Genomic DNA, 21631 nt, shown 5'->3' with positions numbered 1-21631 from the left:
TTTTCGCTTTAATCGTACGTAGGCCTGCGTGGCGCGTGTCCAATTAAAACGCACGGCACTACGCATACCCTGACACAAATGCACTGCAAAATGGCCTGCGTTAATTAAACTCTTAACAGATAACATTTCAGAGTCGGACCAAACGTTATCTTGTTAAGAGTTGAATTAACACTGGACATTTTACTGTGTGGCTATACTGCCCTACAAAGCCTAACTGCAGTAACTACGCAAAGAGTAAAACTGAGAAAAAAAATGGCTTTAAAGTGTTTTAACTGGCCAGCCAAATGGGTTATAGGTATATAAGTGACATTGCACTAATTGTACATGTATTCATGAGGTAATTTTCATGCCCAAAAACCATGACGGCTGGCCAGTTAAAACACTTTAAAGCCATTTTTCTCAGTTTTACTCTTTGCGTAGTTACTGCAGTTAGGCTTTGTAGGGCAGTATAGGCCAACACTGTAATCCCAGATTAGTTGACTTTGCTAAAATATTGCGTGGAAACCCATTGCCTAAATACATTTAAGTTTTTACATATGGTGAAACACAACAGGTTAAGTCGTATGTGCTTAGAGTCCAAACTGAATAGAGTAGACATATTCAATACATATTCAAGTTCGATACACTAAACATTAGTAACCACTACTCAAAATCATTAGTTCACATGAATAATTTCTTCCACGCTGTTGGGGAAATGTTCAAATTACAGAAGCTTCCTGACGCTACCCCCCACCTTCCGCAGAGCAGCCTAAAACTGATATTTGACACGCGCCATTTCCCCCCCTCCTCTCCCCAACTTTCTTGAGTTCTCACAGTGACTCACTCTATAATATCTCTCAGCAGCAATAAAACAATTATATCACAATTACTGTAAATTGCCTTTCTGCTCAAACACTCTTTTATCGCGGGCAATATAAACCGAGCATGGCTGTGTGTAAATCACGGCGGCACAGTCAGGGGGAGCGATCGTGTTTATTTCCGCGGCGGAAGAGCAGCTGACTTCTTCTCACCGTCGGCGCAGGCAATCGAAACCGCCTACGACCCTCCGCTGGACCCCCGTCCCGCGGCCGCCTCCCAATACCTTTGCCGGCTGCAGAGGTCGGCTTTACCAGGGTCGCTCTAAACGATCGCAAACAGCGGCGGGGAAAAAATAGCAATATTGACGGCTTCCTTTGCTTCCGCGGAGGGTGCCGGAATGTGATGACTGTGCCCCGCTCACTCGCGGCGCAGCCAGACGTTTCATTAGTAGGTCAGCACCGAGCTGCCCGGGTCCGCTAGGAGCGTCAGGCCCTCAGACGCAGACAATAAGACACACACACGAGCGCACGCACACACACAGACACACACACGTATGCGCACGCACACACAGACACACACACGTATGCGCACGAGTGCACGCACATGCAGACACACACACGTATGCGCATGCACACACAGACACACACATACACAGACACACGCACACACAGACGTATGCGCACAGACATACACAAGCGCACACACACACAGACACACACACACGAGCGCACGCACACACACAGACACACACACATGCGCACGAGCGCACGCACACACACACACACACGTATGTGCATAACCACACGCACACACACAGACACACACACACACACATATGCGCAGGAGCTCAACACACACACACAGACACACGCGCACACAGACGTATGCGCGCACACACACACACAAGCGGACACACACACAGACACACACGTATACGCACGAGCGCACGCACACACACAGACACACACATGCAGACGTATGTGCGCACACACACACACACTCGTATGCGCATGCACGCACACACACACTCATAACATGGATTCAAGTATAGTGGTACATATGAGGGTAAAAGTTCAAATGAAAGCCCGTAAAATGTAAAGGATTCAATCACGATGCATGAATGGAAGTATCAATCTCTGTATTGCCAAGGGAAGCGTGGACTGGGCGGTAAATGAATTACAGCCCTTGATTTATTGCTCAGGTGGGTGAGGATATTTTCCTCTCCAGTTATCCCTTGTTCTTGGACAGGAGTTTGTGCAAATTAAGATAACACACCAGAGGGGGGTGAACATGTTTATAGAGTAGTTGAGACAAAAGGAGCAAAAAGAGATTGTGTGCGTGTGTGTGTGTGTGTGTGTGAGAGAGAGCGAGAGAGAGAGAGAAAGTGCCAAATATATAAAAGGCAGATTTTTACAGAAGGCCAATCAAGGAGGAATGAGAATTAACTTATATGAGGACAGGCCTGTTGGAGAAAACCAATCAGGAAAGGGCAATCATTGAATGGGGCGGGGACGAGGCAGAGAGCTGTTGTGAGGTGTTTTATGATGCTAGATTGCCCTGGCGACGCACGTTATAGGTGCATGCCTATAAAAATGTTCCCACCAGTAGCCTTGGATGCAGCGGACAGCCCGTGCTAACAAGGACAACCCGTGCTAATGAGGACAACCTATGCTAATGAGGACAAGCCGTGCTAACCAGGACAAGCCGTGCTAACCAGGACAACCTATGCTAACGAGGACAAGCCGTGCTAATGAGGACAACCTATGCTAATGAGGACAAGCCGTGCTAACCAGGACAAGCCGTGCTAACCAGGACAAGCCGTGCTAACCAGGACAACCTATGCTAACGAGGACAAGCCGTGTTAATGAGGACAACCTATGCTAACGAGGACAAGCCGTGCTAACCAGGACAACCTATGCTAACGAGGACAACCCGGGTTAATGAGGACAACCCACGCTAATGCGGCCTCTCGCCGGCTTGGCTCCTTCCCATTAACATCTGTCCTCCGTTTATCACCTCATACCTGCCAGCCTCTCACTCCCGCTGCTACTATCAAGCCACCACACGCACGCATCTCCACATCAGTCACATGTACAGAGAAAGAGAGCATGAGGGAAGGAGAGAGAGAGAGGGAGGGTGGGAGAGATGGAGGGAGGGAGGGAGGGAGAGAGAGAGGGAGAGATGGACAAGAAAAGACAGGACAAAAAAAACAAAACAAACAAAGAACAGCACAAATATCCTTGAGCAAAGCGGGCCGGTAGGTTGATTACAAAAGGAATGAGGAACCTGGGAAGGGCTGAACGGAACGGGCGGCGCGGCGGCGCGGCTTCGCACCTGCACCCTTTGGGGGAACGGCGGCTCCGCTGATTGATGGTCCCGTCGATGCTCTTCCCCCCCTCCCCTCCCCTCCCCTCCCCGAAACCGAGGAGGCGCGATAACATTCGTGCCCCGGCCCGCCGGGAAAGTGAGAAGGGGCGAGGGGAGGGGGGGGGGAAAAAAAGAAAAAAAGAAGCTGATTCTGTTTCTGAGTGCAACACCGCGACGCGCCCAGGGGATTGACGGGGTGGAGGAGGGGGGGGGGGGGGGGTTTACTCTGAATGAGGTTTTTGCCACCTCATTGGAGCGCAATTTGCCCAAGGGGGGCTACTTACGACCGAGACGAATCCCTCGGAAAGACACCGAAAGCGGATTGAGGGGGAGCGGCGCCGGCGTTGCCGGCTGTGTCGCGGGGGGGGGGGGGGGGGGGGGTCCGCCGGCGGCCCCGGGGCCTCGTCTCCGCGGCCTCTCTCTCTCTCCGGTTCTGGAGAGGGGGGGACGCCGGCGGTCCGTCAGAAACCGCGCGGGGCGCTCCATCGCCACCTGCGTCTCGCTCTCCGCCGCCCTTTCCGAGACGTGAGAGGGCTTCCGCCGGGCGCATCGAGCGTCCGTCACCTGACTGCGCTATAAATTTCACCCAGCGCTTCTAATAAAAAAAAAAACGTGCATCTCCTTCAATGCATCTAACACTGGAAGGGCAACCACTTAAAGGCCATTTTTATTTGTCTGATTTTTGCCCTTTAAAAAACCCTCTCTTTGTCTTATTCTCGCCATAATAATTCGTCAGAGAGGATGAGGACTACGAGAGGGCACAGCTGCTCGATATTTTGAAGAGACAAACTACAACATTATGTAGAGGATATAGTATACCGGTTTTGAAGTGAGTCAATGGGACTTTTTTAACCTTATCACTTGAGCTATTTTGCTCATTAAATTTTTCTGTAACAGTTGATTAGAAATGTCTAGCCAGTCAAGAAAATATTTTGGTGACACAAATGTGAGAAGTCAGTTTAGTGAAAATGTGTTATATTACCCCACCACCACCACCCCTAGGCTACAACATGTTTTTCATATTTATTAAGTATGTTTGCTCAGGTCAGGTTACCACTGCTATTTCGTATGTATTTTCGCATTTCCTACACAATCACAAAAGACTCTGCACCTACATAATTAGCTTGCTTGTTTACCTGCACTTTGCTTGAATATTCACTTCAACATGTATATATTAATATTGTTTGGTCTCGGCGCAAGTCCATTAAGCTTCCAGACACACTACGATGTGACCGTAACTTCTGGGCACTGTTTTCCATGGCCTTTACTAACAGCACGCACGTTGCTCGTTTGATTAGGCTCTGATTTGGCGAACCACAGGCAGGAGGTAGCATGGTTTTTCCCACAGTGGTGCTCTGCTGGTAATGAATGAAAGACCTAATCAGCTCCACAAACTCAGCTCCTCAACACCTCTCTCTCTCTCTCTCTCTCTCTCTTTCTCTCTCTGCCTTTTCTTACTCTGATGCAAGGATTGCCATCACCACAAAAGCAGTCAAACCACATAGGGCCATATTTGCTAAGCACGCCACAAATTACCAGCGGTGCCTCAAAGTTCTGCGTCGCTGCCGACTAGGTGGTACGAATGTAACATCAGACTGCCTGTACCTTGGTTTTAATTGTTTCCAACTTGATTCATTTATGAATGTAATTGAAACAGCTAATGACTAATGATATGTAAAAGCTGTTTGAAGTAAAATTTCATAGTTCTAGGCTAAATATTTTCTGTATAAATGAGAAAAATAAAAAAACTCTTACATGTATGGCGACTCTCCCCTACTCTAACATGATGATGACGTCTCTTACGAATGGCCACGCTGATCTTGTGCCAGAAAGAAGAAAACACCCGTTTTTCGCAGACCTTAAATAACAGACGCAATTACCCTTTGCCACAACAGCCAACAGCCATGATAAATCATCTGTAGCAGGTCATATGCATAAATTTCCATTTTATCCTCCTACATATTTGTGGTCTAACATCAGAAAGCACTAAAATACATCTGCATTAACATAAACACACAAATGTTATGGTTGCCGCATTGCTCTCATTTCACCAGCGCAAACCTCCGGTGCGGCACCTTAGTGAATATGGAAAAAAGCAATTAGTCTTGTTAGCGTCTATAAAAGCCCAGCAAATCCTGAGCGCATATGGCCCGTAGTGTCCCTGATTCTGAGGTATAGCCAGACACATGAGCGGCTTTCTGGGCAGAGCTAAGCTCAATCAACAACCTGAGAATGTAACACCAAACCAGCAATGCACAAACAATGATTATTTTGAATTCTCTTTGGGGACATAAACCAGCAAAGTGTAACATATCATAAGTTATCTCATGAATATGGACTAATAGGCACTATAACAGTGTTCAGTGTTAAATCAACTTGTATGAGTTTGTATGAGTCCTCTATGGCTAAAAGGGACTTAATTCTGTTAGAGATGAATTAACACTGAACTTTTTACTGTGTATTTATGTAACAGTTCAGACAGAATTCAGCTATGCCCACACATTCCAGCCTATTCCAGGGGTAATGGCCACATCGGACTTATGAGGCGGCACTAGGCAGCACATGAAGACAAAACTGTATTTCTTACAGAAAATGACTAAATGCCCACAGGAAAAATGTATCCCTTCTCTATGAACGAACATTTTAGCCAACGAACAACGAACGAACATTTTGAAAAAATACGTGAGAAGCACATGCTGAAAGAAATGGTAAATGGTAAATGGACTGCATTTATATAGCGCTTTTATCCAAAGCGCTTTACAATTGATCAAGAAATCAACACTGCTTAGTAGTTTCAACTTGTGAAAACTCCAAGGCCTTATAATATTTAGAAATATAATATCTGTCAGCCAAAGAAAAAGTAATAAAGTTAACTTGTCATTTTGGTATCCAAAGTTCAACTCAAGTGCAGCTCCAAACGCTGCAGAGCAACTATTGCTGACCCAGTCAAAATGTATGATAGATTAGTCTCTTAAAAAGTTGCTTGAAACAAGAAAAAAAAGCAAATACACAGAAGGGCATGCTGACATTAGCAAAGCACACGTCATCTCCCAATTGTCCATATCTACCTTTGTGTAGCTTGCACTAAGTGCTACTTTTTGACAGCGACTGCCTAAAAAAACCAAGCTCGAGCAATGTGGAAGAAATGTGACTGTTCAGCGACATTTCCCAGCGTCCTCCTTGCACTGCAGCTGCAGGGCCTGAATTTCACTTTCTAAAAGAGGGAGCGCGGTTCTTATCAGTCGGCAAACAGAGCAGTCTTTCAAAATCTTGGGAACAACTACAGAAGAAGCTCACGTACTAAAAAATGCTTACGCAACTAGTACATTCATGAACATAACACGTATACGTTAAAACATTTTAATCATGACGTTACAGTGCATAGCATTACAGTTACTTAGGAGACGCTTTCATCCACAGCGACGTACACCAGTGGAGGACAAAAGTAATTCTGCATTACTGAAGTAAATTTAATCGCTCTATGTTTTCTTAAAAGCAGCCTTCCTTTTTTCCTGACGCACAGGCCCAAGACCACAGCTAAACGTTAGTTTTACATAACTTGAAATAGTCTCTCAAGAAACCTCGGATACCTCATACATATTAATCTCCCTACCTTTACGTTGCAGTTATTTTCGCTCTTCTCCTTTTCTCCTTTCTGTTTTCTTTCTTCTTTCCTTCTCACTCGCCTCCACTTGGAGGAGTGCATTTGTTGAGTTTCCATTATTCAGAGAAAGTGCAAATTTAAAATCCCCCCTTCCATTCCACACTTTTTCCCCCCAAAGGAGCACCGTAACACCGCGTGGATGACTTGTAAACTCAACTGCCGCGGTTAACGAGTTTTAGCCGAGCATTTGCCATCCATTCCGGTAAAAAGGCGCGTGCCCTCACCACCTTCATGCCGAGACTTTCACTACCAGCAGTGCTCACGTGCACCGGCACCTATCTATCACGCTGTTCTCCAGACGAGAAACGGTGCGCTTGTTTCACGCCCCGCGTGCTACTTTATTTAACTAGCGGCGACCTCACTCTTCTCGGTTACAAACCACGCAAACCATCAGTCGCTTTCAGCCTTTCCCCTTATCTTAACGACAAAAAATCATACTCAGATTAATTTAACTTCATCAACAGAACCATTCATTTCTCACTCACAGGCCACCATGCGCATAATGCCATGCTGAAAATAAATTAGAAATCGTAATTCGAAATTAGAAATCATAGCATGTTAAGGAATCTGTTTTCGAAAGATACAGCATAACCAAACGAAAATGTGTTTTCTGGGAGTTTCTCTCTCCACTACGGTCTAATGAGTGGGAATTAAAGATACCCGCACAGTGCTTTTTCCGTGCTCTTTAAATTGCTGGAGGAAATTAAATTATATGATCCCTTTGTTTCCCTCCATAAGTCACTGCAGAATACAGTAATAAAATAATCCTTCATGGCTGGCTTGTCATTCGATGAGCAGGAAGACTGCTTGAAAGGTAGGCTCCGGTTAGACAGTTCCTTTCATATACACTGCAGGTGTTGATAGACATGTCACAGAGTGAAAAGATTGTTGTCTGTAAGTGAGAGCACTTGAGGCAATGAGGATAAAACAAAAACCTCATTACTATGGTAATATAATGGGGCTGGTTGACATCAAAGAAAGGCTTGCTATTATTATAGTAGCCTAGCTTCAGCTACACCACAATCTGACCATTAATTTGGCTGAACATCTATTGTATGACTAGAATATATCAGATATAGAATTGGATCATCCTTTCGTTTTAATGCATTTATGCTGGGAATATTAGCTTACTTTTCAAAATACAGGAGTACAGATAATTCATTAGATAATTAATTTTTGGGAGTCTTATTGTACCAAATTAAGCTGCGCCAACTGCATGAAAATTTGAAAAGCTCTTTAACAGCTGCCCTGAATGGCTGGGCAGAATAAATAATGTATTCTCTTGGCGTACTGCTGGGCTTGCAGGTGGAGGACAGAGAGGCAGAAACAGGCACTACTTAGCCCTAATCTGGGGGAGTGTGTTTTATCACATGGTTAACGAGTCCTCATTAAAGTATTGATGTAGCTTCCAAAAGTCCTAATTGTAAACTCTTGACATTCCACAGAGCACGCTGACATTGACTTTCCACTTAAACCCATTTCACATGGGTCTGATATTGTCAAGCTTTAGTAGAACACCGCTATCATATGCCATGCAAATTCAAAAAAAGACAACAAGAAAGACCAGCTCAGCATATTCTTTCATTAGCAATGTACTGCTTTGCTAATGAAGAATGTGGAAAATTATCATTTTAATTGCGCTTGGATTTTAGTAGGCAGGTGACTGCGGAGGGCATTTGCCTCTTCATTGTTCTGAAATCTCTGGACTTCGCAGAAGTGTCAGTTTGTCCTTTAATTAATTTCCTGCCTCTTCAGCTCTTTCTCCTTCTCCCTTCTCCTTTCAGCCAAACGGTGAGATGTTTAAAGGGTGAAATTGACCTCTTCTGACAGATGCTGTACCACAAACATTCACGCCCTGAATGTGCTTTGCGGGTGTGCCCCGGAAAGAACTGGGTACAAACTATTTTTTACAGTCCCTGGGTACAAATGAAAGACTTTTCTTCTCAGCTATGTGGTTAAAAGCTATATGCTGCTATCATCACTACCATTGACTATCGTACACCACGTTCAAATTGGAATCATATGAACATGCAGCTTATGCACGGTTCCTGCAGGTTTTATTAAGTGCATTTTAAGACTTCTTAAGCCTTTTTCGATTCCACACAAAATTAACTTCAAGGCCCATTTTTCTACAAAAAAAAAAAAACAAGTGAAAAACCAGTATTCACAACTGAATATACGAAAGGTTCTGAAATTACTGTCAAGAACAGCACAAGTAAAAAGACACCAGTTAATTATAGTTTTGGCCAAACAGGTTGATTAACGTTGGATGTAGATTCAACACATACTACACCACACATACATGCTGTGACAGTGTAGAAATACGCTCATAACATCTGCCAGCATGTTGGTTACAATATCATGCTATTGCTGTAGGTCAGGACAGGTCTGGATAAAAGAAAAGGTGTGCAGTAAAACACATACTAAATCCTATCACCCTGCAAGTCACATTGAGTCCCAACAATGGGAGAGGCAAATTCACAGTTAAAGAATATAACACAAAAAGGGCAAAAACAATCTACAATTATATTCACGACCAGATCCTAACGTGCCGTTTTTGTGCCACCATGTTGTGCGACTTGGAGCCGGAGTCTGCGCAGTGAGGAAAAGGGGGGACCCTTATATGGTCATGAAGTCTGGGCCGGGTCCGGGTCGTCCGCTAAGCGCGTGACCCAGGTGACGCGGCAGTGTCCCTGATTCGTCCACAAAACATAAAAATATTTTGAAAATGACGCAGTTAACTCAACAAATCAACACACGAGGAGGCACGTGAAAGATCTATTTGTTGATTCATTCATGGTGGCTGAATGCTGTAAAGCCATGAAACATGAACGAAATATCATTTGTGTCTTTTATATCGGATCACACCGCGTATTGAAATCTCTGGCCTGCCGATCAAGGCTTATTTTCCCCGCACAGCCTGAAAGAGCGGAGCACGATGCATGTGCGGAGGCCTTCTGCAGCCGCTGCGAAAACCTGGCGGGTAAACAGAGACCGATTCTGCTCAGAAATCAACGGCGGCGGCTGCGTGTAGCGCATCGCGGCGCGCAAGCTAACCGCGCCAGCTGGAGCCCCACGTTTCTGACGGGCAGAGACACCTTCCAGACAGCGCTCCTCGTTACAGACGAGCGCGGCCCCACGCCGTCAGCCGAGACCTCGTGGAGAGAGAGCTCCGCCGCCTGCCCCCCCCTCCCCCCGCCCGAACGGCTTAAATCAGGTCCCCGCGCTCTCCGAAAAACCAGGGAACAGCACGCGTGGAGTTTCCAGCATTAGGGCTTGCGCTCCATCTTGCTTCTTCTGCACTTGGTCTGCACAGGTTTTTTTCAGCGATTTCCCCCATCTCTGTTGTCGAACCTTACTTCTGACTGTGATGTTTTCAGACCAAGCATTGAGCTAAAATTGTTTTCTAGACTTCCAATTCAAAACAAAGGCTAGACAATTTTCCACTGCATTGCCTCTCTCCTTAACCGTCATGGTAGAAACTGTAGAACAGACACAGCCTTGACTGCGGCAGTTATTTCAAACTGTGGCGCAAGACCATGTGACCTGAACATCACAGGTAACATTATCCTTTTCTGCTGCTAGCGCTGCAGCGCGCGTTGCTAGCTGCAGGTGCCTGCACACGTACACGCTGGCTGCTTCAGATAATACAAAGTACATCCAGGATAATCCCTTTTCCATTAAAATATAAATGAAATTCAACGGGGCAGAAGGAAAGTCATACCCTTATTCAAATAAGCACGGAGCCTTCTGTCGCATCTTTTGGTAACCCGACGTGCATGTGTTGAATAGATGAAATCACACGTTGCTCAAAACGCACGTTTTCTCTTTTTGAAACGCGCGTGAAATTCTAGCCACGTCTTGTAGAGATTAGAAACGCCCAGCAAACTCCTGTTCGGAGTTACGCTTCATTCTCGGTGGCTATGTTCCAGGGTACCTGGTTCACAAAATGTCAGCCCAAAAGCCAAACCAAACTGCACTTTTCAATTTCATTTCTAAATCTCCATTCCATCTGCATGGCAGGTCAGCTGGCCCTCGTACCAATATGTGAGATTCCTGAAAATTTCACATTGTCCTGACCGGTCGCTGAAAAGAATTTGGGTTCGAAAGTTTGTTGAACGCAGAGGACTCCTTGATGAAGGCAATGAGAGAATTAAGATACTGTCATAATACTGGCATAATTTAGTGTGAACCGCAGTGGGCTGTGGAGAGTGTGTTGATTGCTGACTAATTGATTACACACATAAGTTCTAGGTACCTCTGATTAGGTCATCAGCTATTAAATTAGACTTCATTTGAAATGCAAGAATAGCTTCACAGCAAGGTATTTAGAAATCTGTTCAAATCTGAACCTTCGAGCAAATGAAAGGCTTTGCGTCCAATAATCAATGCTGTTTCATTTCTTATAAGCCCCAATGGTCATTTAAATTAGACACCGGCATCTAATAATAATCATTTTGAACAGGGACTGAGGGAGAAAAGGGGTAAACGAATGGGCATTAAACCTACTATTACCCCGACTCAGCTTTCTGTCAGTAGACCCCACAATAATAACCTCAAATATGGCTGGACCAGCATCCAAAATATCAATTCCAATGAAAACAAAAATGGCATCATACACTTGGCTGTAAAAGAAAATCTGAAACATAACAGAAGGGCAAAGTCATTGTGGTTCTATATTTAATTAAGAAAGCTGGGTGTAGTCTATCTCACAATCCACCATTTTGGGATGAGCACAGGTAGAGCGGTTTCATAAGTGGAGACAGCTGAACTCTGATGTGATTCCTTGAGGTCTTCATTTAAAAGACAAGTGATTACACCATCTTCACAAATTAGCTCCTGTCTCCTGAATGCCTTCTATCACTTCTATTCAGCCATCAGGTTTGCTACTCCCGAGCTCATTTTGAATGGCCAGAGTACAAATGCGCTACAGGAAGCACTATTCGTAGGTCCTCTGCATTGCGCTCTAAGAACAATGTTGATGACTGTTACTCCACAAAACATTGTGTGGTACATGACCTGAGAGTATTATGTTTCTGCTGCATGAAATAAAAATATTGACATACAAAATAAAAGCTCACCATTTAAAAAAAAAAAAAGGAATTATTAAATTGAAATTGAAAGTCCATAACCCTATATATGAAGCATGGTACAAAGGTCATGATAAATGCTTGGTGTATAGCAATCTGTTTCTGGCATACATAAAGCTCACATACCCTTGAAAGATACTCTGGGGCCACATTGTCCGGCCTCTGTAAGACAGTGGAGTCAGCAGCCCAATCTGTACACACGCTCACCCCCAAAACACACTGACACACACATACACACACGCACATGCACACACACACACTCTCTCTCTCACACACAATGCACACAAACACCCACACTCAAATACACACACACACGCACACACACACATTCTCTGTAATACAAACATACTTATGCACACACTCGCTAAGACCAACACACTCATGCAGACACCCTGCAATACACACACACACACACACTCTAATACACATACTCATGCACACACTTCGTAATACCCACACATCCATGAAGACACTCTGTAACACACACACACACACAATTTCTCGCTTACTGTCTGCCCGTGGGGCACAGGGTGCTGGCTCACTATAACACACACACACACACACACACACACTAATACACACATACTCAAGCACACACTCTGTAATACTCACACATTCATGCAGACACTCTGTAGCACACACACACACACAACTTCTCGCTTACAGTCTGCCCGTGGGGCGCAGGGGGTTGGCTCACTATAACACACACACACACACACACACATACACACTAATACACACATACTCAAGCACACACTCTGTAATACTCACACATTCATGCAGACACTCTGTAACACACACACACACAACTTCTCGCTTACAGTCTGCCCGTGGGGCGCAGGGGGTTGGCTCACTATCACAGACAGCGGAGCTGCCAGACTGCCTGCTCACCACGGCCCACGTCTCTCTCTCTCTCTAATCAGTCAAATGGAAAAAAAAATCAGGGCAGAGCGGATGACTAATCACCCTGCAGACCACGGCAGCGCCACACAGGAAGCAGACCTTGGACACCTGCCACCGCTGAGCAAGACTGATACCGCCCGGAATCAGACCGCAAACACGCGCTCCGCAAACACGCGCTCCGCTCGCGAGCGCCGTGGAAACGGGGCGCGGGCCCCGCGTGGCCCCCCGCGGGAGACGGCGAGCTCGGAGAACCCGGCCGCGCGCTCGGCCCGCTCGCGAGACGCTATCAAAGGGAGCGATTACCGCGCGCTAATTAGATTCACGCGCGCAAGCCCAAAAATCAAATAGACCGGCGCCTTATCTGAGCGCCGCCGCGAGATCTTAATTGCAACGCTTCCGCGACTCATTTGAAAAGCCCCGACACGGATGAGATTCGCTCGTGCCTTTATATCGCGGTCAATCAGCGGACTGATATTAAATTAAAGTCGGCCCGTACGCTTAATGGGTCGTCTCAGTTCAGGCTGAGTAAGAGGATTCCCCTTCCTGATCCACTGAATTTCCTAATTCACTCACAGCCAAAACATTTGAATATAATTCCACCCGAGAAAAAAATGAATATGTTGCGATAGGTTACAACAGTACTCTTCTCGCTATATATGCTACCACGTGGCAATATTATCCGGGCACAAGGCGTAGAGTTCCACTGTTATGCGGACGATACACAGATTTATATTTCAATGAAACCTGGCGAAGCACTGCCGCTTGCACGGTTAGAGGCCTGTTTTGTAGATCTCAAGGTTTGGATGCTTTCAAATTTTCTGCTCATGAATTCGAATAAGACCGAAATGTTGGTTTTAGGTCCCAAAATATTAAGGGAGAAAATGTCTACTCTCACCTTAAGCTGTGATGGTTGTTTGGCTGAACCTAATATGGTCGTTAAAGACCTTGGTGTCACCATTAATCCTGATCTAACCTTTGATACGCATATAAAAAACATATCCAGAATTGTCTTCTTTCAGTTATGCAACATAGCTAAAACCAGGCATTTCCTATCAGGTGGGGACGCAGAAAAATTGATCCATGCATTTGTTACCTCTAGGCTAGATTACTGTAATGCCCTGCTATCTGGCTGCCCTAATAACTCATTAAAGAGTCTCCAGCTTGTGCACAATGCAGCTGCTCGTATCTTGAACAGAACTAAGAAGTGTGAGCACATTACTCCAGTGCTAGCGTCGCTTCACTGGCTACCCATTAAGCATAGGATAGATTTCCAGGTTTTGCTCCTGACCTTTAAAGCTCTGCATGGATGTGCACCTGTGTACATAACTAACCTGCTCCTACCTTATAAGCCCACAAGGTCACTCCGATCCCAAGACGCAGGCTACTTGGTAGTCCCAAGAATCTCCTAAAACCTAAAACGTGGTAGAGCTTTCTTCTACAGAGCCCCACTACTGTGGAACCGGCTTCCAAAATTTATAAAGGAGTCAGACTCAGTCTCAATATTTAAATCTAGATTAAAAACACACCTCTATGCTCATGCTTATAATCAGTTATAGTCTGGAGACAGGGTGGGAGAAGTCTGTAGTCATAGAGCATTGTGAGGTGGCAATCCTTTCCTTACTGTCACCTGTCAGTCAGCTGTGACCCGACTTTACATAGGCTGGCTCTTGATAGGCGGGTATGGTTGTCCCCCCCTCATGACTGCATGGGCTATCCATCCCTGTCCTTGTAGCTATGCAGCCATATATTACTCCTGGCGGGGTCCCCCCAATTCATGCTACTGCCACTTTACCCACTGTCTGTTATATTGCAAATTCCCTAATTGCCGTTTCTACCCTCTTCCCCATGCTGCCGGCGGGGCTCTTGCCCAAATCTTCGAGAGTGCTTTGAGAGTCGTCTGGTCTCCCCCACCACTGCCCACATCTGTCGCCACCTGCTGTTCCCCACCGCTGCCACCCAGCCCCGCCCATCATCTGAGCCACATCATGGACTGCATTTATATAGCGCTTTTATCCATCATAAACTCTGTAAACCTGACTGACATGTTGGTCACCAGTCGGCACCCTGAGCCGACAAAAGGAGGATGGGTTTCCCCCTTGAGCCTGGTTCCTCCCGAGGTTTCTTCCCATCTGCCACAGGGAGTTTTTCCTTGCCACTGTTGCCTTAGGCTTGCTCCTGTGGGGATTTAGGCCAGGGTTGACTGTGACAACTGCTGTAAAATATGCTATACAAATAAAATTTGATTGAAAATTTGATTGAATAGGTTAACGTTTGGTTGAAAAGTTAAAGTTTTCCAGCCGACAAGGACATAGCCAGGCTGTATCCGGGTAAGGCCCGAGCTAAATTGGAGCTAACCTAGTCCATTTATGTCAAAACATCTCTCAACAACTCTGGATGTCTAGATTCTGTCTAGGGTTCTGACTTGTGCTCACTGGCTGGGCCTAAATTTTCTTTCTTTAGCAAAATTATAGAATTTTCTATTATAAAACTACAGAATTCAATACCTGAAAATAGGAGACTCCAGCCAATATGTCTGCTCGAACTGAAGAAGACACAGAACAGTGGGATCTAACAGTCAGGGTCAAAGCTATTCATAGTTCATAGCCACACTATCCGCACGAGGCCCATTTGAATTACGACCTTTAAAAGCAATACTATGCGTTACAGAGCAATTCAGCAGAAGCAGCTCCAGTCTTCAACACTGTGCTTAAGACCACGTTCAGATCAAATTGTTCAGAAGCCATTGATGATGAGTCATGCGGTTAACACTCGAAGGAGGAGGACAGAACGCAGCCTGTCATTCTAGCACTAACAGTGCCGATGGTTCATCCGACAATGACATATGGTACAATCACTTTCTCGGAACCGTTTTGCACTTGATTTTTCATCATCGCCGCAGATCATTTCAACAACATTCTTGTTATCGGGATACGTTACTTTTTTGTCGAGACAAAAGTAAGCCTATTAATCATCCAAGGCTGGCTTTCACTTTTGTGCCGATGCGTATAATTGATGGACGGTTACTTTTTAGAAAAAGGTGTGGCTGGCAAAGGCAGGCTGAAGAGCTGCAGGGGTCATACCTTCTGCAGGGACACCTGTATGATCCTTCTGAGGCTCACACGAAGACGGGACTATTCGAGCCAGACTTGCACAAATACGTGACTATTCGAGCCAGACTTGCACAAATATGGGACTATTCGAGCCAGACTTGCACAAATATGGGACTATTCGAGCCAGACTTGCACAAATATGGGACTATTCGAGCCAGACTCACAGAAATATGGGACTATTCGAGCCAGACTCACACAAATACGTGACTATTCGAGCCAGACTCGGACAAATATGGGACTATTCGAGCCAGACTCACAGAAATATGGGACTATTCGAGCCAGACTCACACAAATACGTGACTATTCGAGCCAGACTCGGACAAATACGTGACTATTCGAGCCAGACTCTGACAAATATGGGACTATTCGAGCCAGACTCACAGAAATATGGGACTATTCGAGACAGACTCACAGAAATATGGGACTATTCGAGCCAGACTCACAGAAATATGGGACTATTCGAGCCAGACTCACAGAAATATGGGACTATTCGAGACAGACTCACAGAAATATGGGACTATTCGAGCCAGACTCACACAAATACAGGACAATTCGAGCCAGTATAGATTTGTCCTTATATAAGCACATATTACTCTTACTAACATGTCAAGAACTTCCACTCCCCAACTCACAAACCTAACATACTTGGCTATCTAACAAGCGGCTTCCAATCAAATTTGTGAAAAAGAAGATAATTCCTAATTCATAACCAATTCAAGTTAAAACCGAATAAGTTTTAGTTTAATTTACATCATCAATACGTTTTATTCATTTTAACAATAGGCCCATATCACAAAGGTCACAAGATGACATTTATCACAAATATTATGCACATATATTGCGATGATAGAATTGCATTTCACGATTAAAAATATAACCCCATACGCATAAGAGTTTACACTCCCTAGATGTAAACTTCCCTTGTTTGCCATTTAAAGTTTCAATTTGTGACATTTAAAAAAATGAAAATAAACTTATTCATTTGTTCTGCTGTCAAGACGAATACAAACGCAGCATTGCCTTAGCTGTGACTGTAGATTCCAAATGCATGTTTACAAATGAATAACAAACAAATCTGCATGCATGCAATTTTATGGAAAGATAATGTGTCACCAAAAGTTTGGCATGATTGCATTGTGAAGAGTATATGGAGATCATACAAAAAGGAATGAACCTTAAGTCCAATCACATACAATAACCCTGTGTAAACAGTATAAATGAGAAATGGCTGCATTTGACTTCTGGTTCTGGGTAGAAAGTGCTCCAAGGCACTGAAGCATAGTCTTCTAAATCAAACTTTCATTATTAGCCCAATCTTTTCATGTAAATAGGTGAAAATGACCCAAGGTCATTGCATATTGCCACTGCCTTGCTCTCTCAAGGCTTCTGGCTGCTGCTGCCTTGCACAGCTTAAGCTTTTTTCGTGTAGTGAAGACATAAGTTGCTGTGCTGACTTCATGGGAAATATTTGGGCAGCACAATGTCTTCGGTAGGCTGTTTCTGTCTTTTGCTGTGATTATCATCTGTACCAGAGGATGATGTTTGTTGACGGAAGGTATCTTTGCTCTAAAATAAACCCACAGTTCCCTTTGGAACAGGTCCTTTTTATGAGTTATCTCAAAATGTGCACTGGCTGTCTCAAAAACTGAGCACCGGGCATATATTACCCTTTCCCGTGGCGGCACTTCACTGTGAAACGGTGAGACTGCCACCCCAGGGTGAGTCTCTGCAATATAACCGGAGCTGGAAAGCCTCCAGTCAGCCCAATAAAATCATGTAGTTCGCTCTTTATTGCCTCTAGTTGACAGTCCATAGCCTGTAATGACTAATCAACCCTTAGAAGACAGCAAAGCAGTGAATGCAAGGATAACGCTAAAGCACAACGCTATCCAACGCTATCACTCGCTCCACTAACACTCCTCCACAGAGAGTTAGCACTTAACCGACCTGTAACTGTCATTGAAGGGATAGTTCAGTTTCTGGTGTTTTTAAGTATTATTTTCAGATTTGAGAGTGTGTTTTCCATTGGCCCGAGTAGTTATTAAGTTCCATGAAGGATATTTTCAACATTAAGCAGAGTTTCTAACCACCTACTGACTGTACAATGCCCGGTATAGGTCATTCGGGGTTTATGCTCTAAAGCAAGAAAGTACACTTACTGTAACTCCAGATTAATTTAATAGATCTCAGGTTGCATATGTCTCCACCCTCAGGAGGCATACCATCACTTTAAGGCTACAGGCTATAACACTATTTTAAAAAGCCTAAAACAAAAACTGACTGTAGCACAAATCCTCACCCTAGCTCCTGAACATAACCCAAATTCTGCCTGAGTCATAACACTAGCCATATTCCTAACCCCAATTCTAGTTACAGCCATAATATATATATATATAACTATAAAACTTACCACTAAAAAAAGATGCTAAAAATATGAAATGCAAGGAAATAGGAGATCTTGACCTTGTTAAATGTATTCGGCAGCTGCTCACTCTGAACTCCCCTTTCTATCAGTACCTCAACTAAAGGTGTTTATAGAAAACATCCAAATATATATGCAGCAATTGATCTTACATAATTGCTTCGGCTGGTGCCCCACCTGTGAACTAGGTTGAATTTGCTTAAGCTGAATGACGTCAGAACGTCGCCCAGAAGACTGATAAGAGCTGGTGCAGTAACGCCAACTTCGCATCCTTTTTCTTCTAGAATCTTTCAGATTCAAATGGTGACACGACATGGATTTATAATTCTCTGTCCTCTGTTGTTCAGCGTGGCATAAATACTGTACCTCGTGTGTGAACTTACGCTTAAGACCGACTAGAATAGACACATTTAACCGCTAAACCGGCTATGCTTCAGTCGTATTAAGAACTAGGGTCCAACGTATAATGTCCCTCCCGTGTAAATAAACACGTGACTACAGCAAAATGTAAACTATGTTACCTGCGAGTGTCGGACTGCACAACACAGTAAGTGCAAATCGTAGGATAGTATAATAGTCTCCACTGATGCAAGCAGATTCTGAAGTGTTTCATTCTCAGCGTTAATTGCAGAAACATACAATTAATTATAAAAACTGACATAGCCTAAATGTAACTTCATATCTGGTCCAAAACATGCTTCTAAAATCCCTGTTTTCTCAGAGCAGCGAACATGGTGGGAAAAATCACTAAGGCAAATTAGATGCCGAGGCGCCTTGTGAAGACAAACTCAGATGACGACTCTCTAGACTTACATCAGGGATCACACCCTCCGACTCCAGTTGTTACTGTATCATTACATACTATAGCCTATACTTAGCGCAGAAATTGTTCACCCAGCATTTCTAATAAGCACTAATTTGCGGGTATCATGATGAGTAACAAGCGAACGGTGTTACCTCTGTCTTTAGAATGAAGGGGCATAATCCTCATTTAATAAGAATTATGTGGTTAACGTTTTACTAAATGTAAACGTAGACATTTTCCCCAGGAAAATCTATTTAAGGTAATAATAAAATCATAAAACCGAGATCGTAAATGGCTTTCTACAGTACTGTGGAGACTGGTCGAAGCTTATATATAGATGTATGTTGACATGATAGACTGCTAATAATACAAAAATGCTTTATTCTCCCTTTTAGTGACACTGACTGACAGAAAATAGGCCCACACAGAGAAGATTTTACATACACGGAACTCACAAAAAGCATATTTTAATGTTGGTTTGTTGCTATTAATATAATTAGCAAATATCAGGCATGTTGGGGCTGTTCTGTAGGCAATTATTCATAAAAGCGTAGCATCTTTTTACGCCCGAATAATTAGGATAGTAGGCTCGTTTTGATAGTGATATATTGAAGAAGTTATTGAATCTCTAATGACTTATCTGTATGCGGTAATTTCTGTAAAGAATTGCCTCCAATAGCCTACTCTATGCCACTCTTGAATGTGTGCTTTCAAAGTATTAAAAAAGAACATTTCCGCAACACAACTATGTGAGGCAATAACCAAGAAAAACACAAATGCACAACAATTTCTAATTTCTTTCCTGATTGTATTCTTCCAGTCGTGCAACATACCCGGGTAGCTTAATTCACTGAACTTTTACTCTTGCATTCACAGTGACTAACCAATACTAATAGCGTGGGGACCCGCAGTTACACGTCAAACCCACCAGGTAGTAGGCTACCAACATAGTTACTATCACTGGGAAAGACAACGCACTACTGTAGGACTACTCAGCAGTATCGTGTGGCATACAGCAGTATAGATACCTATATGGTCTTACCTTGGACTCAGGCTGTACGGACATTGTTCCAGGCGACCGCTGGAAGTCCCGGTTCTGCGGCTCATTCTCCTTTTCGTTGTTTTCCGTCATTTTTACTTTTGTCGGGACAAAGAGTAGAACTTGTCTGGTCCAAGAGAGGGTCTGTGGCCAAAACGAGATGTCGCCGTATTCCCACCTTGTCTCCACTTGGCATTATAATGTATACATTAGTGTTTTCCCAGTTTCCTTATTCATAGCCAAACTGTGAAATAAGTTCGTTAATAAATAAGGTATTGTAGCGATATAAAAACTGAACGGGTACAGACGCAACGGGTTGATGTGCTTGAAAAGCAGGATAAAGCGAATGATTCGATTGTCTCACGGCAGACAACACTTCTACAAAATAATCAAATTCTTATTCAGTTGCATGTTTTACAGGCTCTGACACCTCAAAATGCTAGAACACAAACCGAATATCGCCTGATACAAACAGATCAAAGCAAATGTATTTCGATCTAAAATAAACTGTAACATTTTCCCTGACCCTGAATGAATCCGATTTTTCTTCAGTGATACCGGCTGGCATGAACAAGTCTGGAATATGCAGCCGTCTTGATTCAGTCGGTCCTTTTCAGGTGAAGTGCAGGAGTAGGCAAACCATGTAGCCTAGTTGATCCGCGGTCACTTACGCGCCTTTGGAAAGAGTTTGATTCAATATAACGTCAGACTATGCCTTCTTGTACCCCCGGATAGTCTGATTGGAGCAGGCTACTGTTGGGACGTTATTTGTGACGTTGTTCAAAGCCAAGATTGGCTGAGGTGGGAAGACGTTAGAACTGGGTGGGGCAGAGGCGCAGGTATGTTTTGTTGGAAATTTAAGGTAGAACGGATTAAAACGTATTATGGATTTGTTTCTAAAATTCTGTTTCCGGTTCTTTTCTGATTCTCTTGTTTCAAATTCTGTTTGCTGCGCATTGTGCTATTTAAAGTGACATGTAGATTTACAGTCTGCATAATATAGCCTATATGTGGTGGAAGAGACAAAGAGACAATTACAATGGCCAAACAGCGTGGTGTTCAAGTAGGCTACTCATGCGTTTCAGCACCGGAGATCTGGACAGAGCCTGTGTTTCTTGTCTTGCGCGGAAAGTTCATATCGGTAACACCAGTTTTAAGAAATTACAAGCATGCAACTCGAGCCTAATTTCTTTTCAGTCTTTTGTCCTGAGACCAATAATTTCCCGTGCTGCTGGCACGCAGTCGCAAAAAGCGACTTTCGCTTAAAAGCGAAAGGATTCGCGATTCGACTGCATTGCCATCGTCGGTTCCACGAATAGCTCCCGTCTCGCATGTAATCATATACCCCCCTCCGAGGGGGTCTTTAAATATGCGCCCAATGACTCAATTCTGCACTAAGTATAGAAGCCAATGAATCGAACACAGGATACGAA

At 44.1% G+C, this 21631-nt stretch overlaps 1 protein-coding gene across 2 annotated transcripts in view; it reads right to left on the bottom strand.

Annotated features, from left to right (window-relative positions):
* The window catches only part of LOC118219456 (SH3 and cysteine-rich domain-containing protein 2-like), a 47145-nt gene extending 26180 nt beyond the window's left edge, over positions 1-20965 (bottom strand). Inside the window, exons 1-2 of one of the 2 annotated variants that reach the window (XM_035402620.1) lie at positions 20870-20927; positions 20202-20342 (exon numbers count right to left, since the gene is read on the bottom strand). In XM_035402620.1, the coding sequence (XP_035258511.1) occupies positions 20202-20291 (90 nt within the window). In that variant the 5' untranslated portion in view covers positions 20292-20342; positions 20870-20927. Of the gene's footprint in view, positions 1-20201 lie in introns of both variants that reach the window. The other variant, XM_035402619.1, reaches the window with a different exon arrangement.
* Between the last annotated feature and the right edge of the window lie 666 nt (positions 20966-21631).

This window comes from Anguilla anguilla, chromosome 2 (genome assembly GCF_013347855.1).
Source record: "Anguilla anguilla isolate fAngAng1 chromosome 2, fAngAng1.pri, whole genome shotgun sequence".
In the NCBI taxonomy this organism is placed as follows: domain Eukaryota; kingdom Metazoa; phylum Chordata; class Actinopteri; order Anguilliformes; family Anguillidae; genus Anguilla; species Anguilla anguilla.
The sequence above is the reverse complement of the archived record's forward strand: the minus strand, read 5'-3'. Positions and strand labels throughout refer to the sequence as shown.